This window comes from Corapipo altera, unplaced genomic scaffold (assembly GCF_003945725.1).
Source record: "Corapipo altera isolate COAL_440 unplaced genomic scaffold, ASM394572v1 300, whole genome shotgun sequence".
NCBI lineage: Eukaryota > Metazoa > Chordata > Aves > Passeriformes > Pipridae > Corapipo > Corapipo altera.
This window is the reverse complement of record NW_020885067.1, coordinates 254,482-258,894: the sequence shown is the minus strand read 5'-3', so window position 1 is coordinate 258,894 and position 4,413 is coordinate 254,482. Positions and strand designations below refer to the sequence as shown.

The 4,413-nt window shown below is 61.6% G+C and overlaps 1 protein-coding gene across 1 annotated transcript in view; it reads right to left on the bottom strand.

Moving 5' to 3' along the window:
* Nucleotides 1-218: 218 nt before the first annotated feature.
* The window catches only part of DENND2D (DENN domain containing 2D), a 12,487-nt gene continuing 8,292 nt past the window's right edge, over nucleotides 219-4,413 (bottom strand). Inside the window, exons 7-11 of the mRNA XM_027669173.1 lie at nucleotides 4,129-4,269; nucleotides 2,276-2,424; nucleotides 1,822-1,999; nucleotides 1,334-1,375; nucleotides 219-752 (exon numbers count right to left, since the gene is read on the bottom strand). Of these exons, the coding sequence (XP_027524974.1) occupies nucleotides 498-752; nucleotides 1,334-1,375; nucleotides 1,822-1,999; nucleotides 2,276-2,424; nucleotides 4,129-4,269 (765 nt within the window). The 3' untranslated portion in view covers nucleotides 219-497. The remainder of the gene's footprint in view (nucleotides 753-1,333; nucleotides 1,376-1,821; nucleotides 2,000-2,275; nucleotides 2,425-4,128; nucleotides 4,270-4,413) is intronic.

Sequence of the window (4,413 nt, the reverse complement as noted above, 5' to 3'; positions counted from 1 at the left end):
GGGCTGTGCCCACTGCCCTGGGGAGCCTGGGCAGTGCCCAACCAGCCTCTGGGGGAAGAACCTTTTGCTGAGATCCAACCTGAGCCTGCCCTGACACAGCTCCAGCCATTCCCTGGCTGCTGTCCCTGGTCCCCCAGAGCAGAGCTCAGTCCCTGCCCCTCTGCCCCTGCCCAGGAATTGGAACCGCAGTGAGGTCTCCCCTCAGTCTCCTCTGCTCCAGCTCAACACACCAAGTGCCCTCAGCCCCTTGAGGCCCTTCCCCCTCCTCATTGCCTCCTTTGGACACTCTCTAATGGCTCAATAATATATAATTGGATGATATTTTACCCTGCTCTGTGTTTGCACCCCAAGGAATCACTCGCTCCAAGCCCCTGTGCCAGTGACCAAACCCCAGACCCACTTTGCTGAGGGAGCCCTGGCTGTTGTTCCTTTCCAAACCCTTTACATTGGCCAAGCTTCATTTTTCCAGCAGAATTCGCTGTTCCTGCTCACAGGTTTCAGCAGACAGAGGAAAAGCCAAGGGATTTCCCTCCTGTGGCTGCATTTGGTTGCAAAGAGGGGCAGGAGCATCCCGGTCCAGGTCCCTTCAGGAGCGTCCCTTGGCCGAGGGCCCCGGGGCAGCTCCAGCCTGTGTTTAGTGGGAATAAAGACCCATCCTTACTGAGCACGTTGTTGTTGTAGTTGTGCTTGGTCAGGGCCGTCAGCATCTCGTTCTGCAGCTTCACGGGCAGGATCTGCTCCTCATCCCCCACCTGGAAGGACAGGGAGCCATGGAGCACCCGGCACTGCTGGGATCCGGGTGGCTGGGGGTTGGCACAGCCCATCCAGTGGGGCTTTAGAAGCTCATTAGGTTATTAATTCATTAATTAATTGTCATTGCAAGGTGCTATGGTGATGCTGGGGCTGGGATGGACCCTCCTGCTCCAGCTCACAACCAGCAGTGTCTGGAGATGTCCCCTCATGGGACATTCCCTGGGGGGGACACTGAGGGGGCTCTGCCTCCAAAATCACAGAACCACGGAATCCCAGGAGGGTTTGGGTGGGAAGGGACCTTAAATCCCATCCAGTCCCACCCCTGCCCTGGGCAGGGACACCTCCCACCATCCCAGGTGGCTCCAGCCTGGCCTTGGACACTCCCAGGGGTGGGGCAGCCACAGCTTCTCTGGGAATTCCATCCCAGCCCCTCCCCACCCTCCCAGGGGAGAATTCCCTCCCCATATCCCGTCTATCCCTGCCCTCTGGCAGTGAGAATCCATGTTAAAAGGTGGAAGCTGCCAGGTATCCAACACCCAGGGGGAAAAGGCCCTTCCCAGCCCCCCCAGGGGGGACCTACCGCCCGGATGATCTTCCCTTGGCACAGATCCACCATCAGGGCCTGCAAGAGAGCAGGAGGGGAACAGGTTCAGCCCTCCCAGGGCATCCAACGTCCTCCCCCTGCTTTGGGATGAACCTGGTGTGTGTGCGGGGCGGGTGGCAGGAGAAGGATCAGCCACTCTGTGCCCGAGAGCCCCGGACAGGGGGGCAGGGGCAGCCCCCCAGGGCAGGGGTTTGGTGCAGCTTTGGTGCCTCATCCCCTTCTCTGCTTCCTCCAGCTCAGGATGATCCCAGGGCAGCTCCCTGAGCCCGGGGGCTGCTGCCTGGGGGGCGGGGGGGATCGCCCCTGGCACCGACAGGAGGGGACAAGGAGGACACCCCCATTTCCCAAGTCCCATTTCCCCATTTCCAGCCTCCCTGGCTGGGAAAAGGGCACGGCCAGAGCCTCCAGCCCCGGGGCCAACCCAGCCCAGGGTCACGGACTGTCCCCTCCCAGGGGTGAGGTACCTCCTCCATGGGCTGCTCCAGGACCCGCTCCAGGTGCCGCAGCTGGATGCCCACCATGAAGGGCGTGGGGCAGCAGACGGTGTCCAGGAGGCACTCGGGGACCACAGGGATGTAGGTGTGTGCCCAGGTGAAGGGGTACAGCAGAGCAGCCACGGCGTGGATACACTGGGACAGGACACTGGGGACAGGGAGCCACAGGGGGGGATCACGAGATAGCAGGGACACAGAATATTCCAGGTTGGAAGAGCCCCACAAGGATGAGCAGGTCCTACTCCGGATGAAAGGCCCACCCAGGGATCAAACCCACCCCCTGGGCATGGCTGGCACAGGCTCTGACCAGCTGGGCTCTCCCAGGGAGGAAAAGTGATGTCACTGCTCAGGAGGAATGTCCCACCCTGAGCTCCTTCCAGGGGTTTTGGGGGGGTTTTTTAATCCCAAAATGCTCCGGGCTCACCTGAGCTCCTCTGCCAGGAAGATGAGCCTCCGCTCCAGCACGGCCGAGGCAAAGATGTGCAGGATGAGGTCGGGGCTGAGCCGCTGGAGCAGAGCCTGGAATTCCACGTGCTCCAGGCGGGCATCCACGGGCCGGGTGAGCTCGATGAGCTGCCAGGGGAGAGCCACAAAGCCCAGCTTACGGGGGGTGACATCTCCCTGCACTGCCCTGGCCCCCCAGGAGGTGATCTGGGAGCAGCTGATGCCCCGGGTTTGCAGCTTCTGCCCCGTGTCCCTGTGAGAGGGACAAATCCGGGCTCATCCCACTGGGACGGTTGGGCTGTGCTGGGGGTGCAGGGGAGGCCACGTGGATGTGCTCTATGGGGTTGTTTATTTGGGATTTTTAACCCGAATGCTTGGTAGGACACAGGCCCTATCTCAGTGCCCCTCAGCTCATCTGGGAGCAGCAGCTTCCTGGGAAGGGGGGAGGGAAGGGGGGAGGGCTGAGGCCATGACTTTTGCTACCACAACACCTTCCTCTACACCCTCTCTGGGCTGGGAATTCCCAGCCAGGATGGCCCAGAAGGGAGGGATCTGATGGATCCTTGCAGCTACTCTGCCCCCTCAGCTGCCCCTGCCCCTGCCAAAGGTCTCCCACACCCGCTGGTCCCGTTGGAGGCAGGAGATGGGGGGCACTGGAGGGTTAACAGGACCCTCTCCTGGGCACTGGAGGGTTAACAGGACCCTCTCCTCACCCTCGGGGGGGGGGAAATCCCCCTTCTCCAACCTCATGGAGCATCTTCCCAGCTGGTGCCAGAGCTCCAGCCAGTTCTGCACAGCCCCTTCCCGGCACAGCCCCTGCACCAGCCCCGGCTCCAGCCCAGGCAGCTCCCAGAGTTTATCTTCCCCCTTTTCCCTGTTGTCTCCCCGATCTCCTGGCCTTGCTCCAGCCCCTTCCTGGAGCCCCAGATGCAGCTCTTTCGAAGAACACCCTCGTTCCTCCTCCCTCCTCCCCCTGTGGCTCTTGGGGCAGCCTGGGCCCAGGCCAGGGCATTGAGAAACCCTTTCACAAGAGCCTTCCTGGATGAAGAAATCCATGGCTTGGCTTTCCAGCTGCTCCAACTGCCTTCCCTCGGCTCCTCCCTGGCAGGACACAGCCCTGGGATGCCCAGCACTGAGACCTTTCCCATTTTTCCAGCCCAGCTTTGCCACAGGAGAAAGGAAAAGCAAATTAAAGGTTGTGCCCGTGCCTGGGCTGGGTGGGGGTGGGACAATCCTGGATCGGGTCTCTCCACAGGGAAAAGCTGGGAATGCTGCTTTATCCCTACAGGCAGGGATCAGGGCAGGGATCAGGGCTGGGAGCTGGGCACAGACCTCTGGAGGGGAGTGGAATTGTGGAATCGTGGAATTATTAAGGTTGGAAAAGCCCTCTAAGAGCATAGAGCCCAGTTACCCCAATTCACATCGACCACGTCCCCAAGTGCCACATCCCTGGGCTGGATGAGCAATTCCAGGGATGGGGACTCCTGACAGCTGTGCCAGGGCCTGGCCACCCTGTCAGGGAGGAGACTTGGCACCTCTGGGCCCCCCAGGAACCCCCAGCACAGCCTCTCCCTCAGGGCTGTGCCAGTCCTGGGCTATGATCAGGGAGTTTTGAGGTGGTAGCTCCAGCTCCGGGCTGGGGGGTGGTGGATGGGCTCCATCCTCATCCTCACAGGATCAGGAGGGAGGTGACACCCACATTCCCATGGGATGAGGCCTCCAAGAGCTCAACACATTCCTCCCCCGTTCCCTGGCATGTCCCAGTCTCCCTGAAATATCCTGTTCCCTGGCATGTCCCGGGCTCCCCATGCCCATGAGGGGCCTCGACCCCACCTCAGTGCCCGACTCGGGGATGAAGCTCCTGATGGTGACGGATTTCCCGGGAGCCGGGAAGGGCGATTCCCGCAGGCCCTGCATGAAGGGGTAGATCACAGCCATGGAGATCTGGCGTCGCTTCTCCACCTCGTCCAGGATCTGCAGGAGGGAGGGGAGCTGGGAATCACTGGCAGGACACGGAGCGGGGGCTGGGGCCACCCACGGACACATGGGGCCACCAACGGACACATGGGGCCACCACGGGGACAAAGGGGGCCAACAGTGGGACAAAGGGGGCCACCA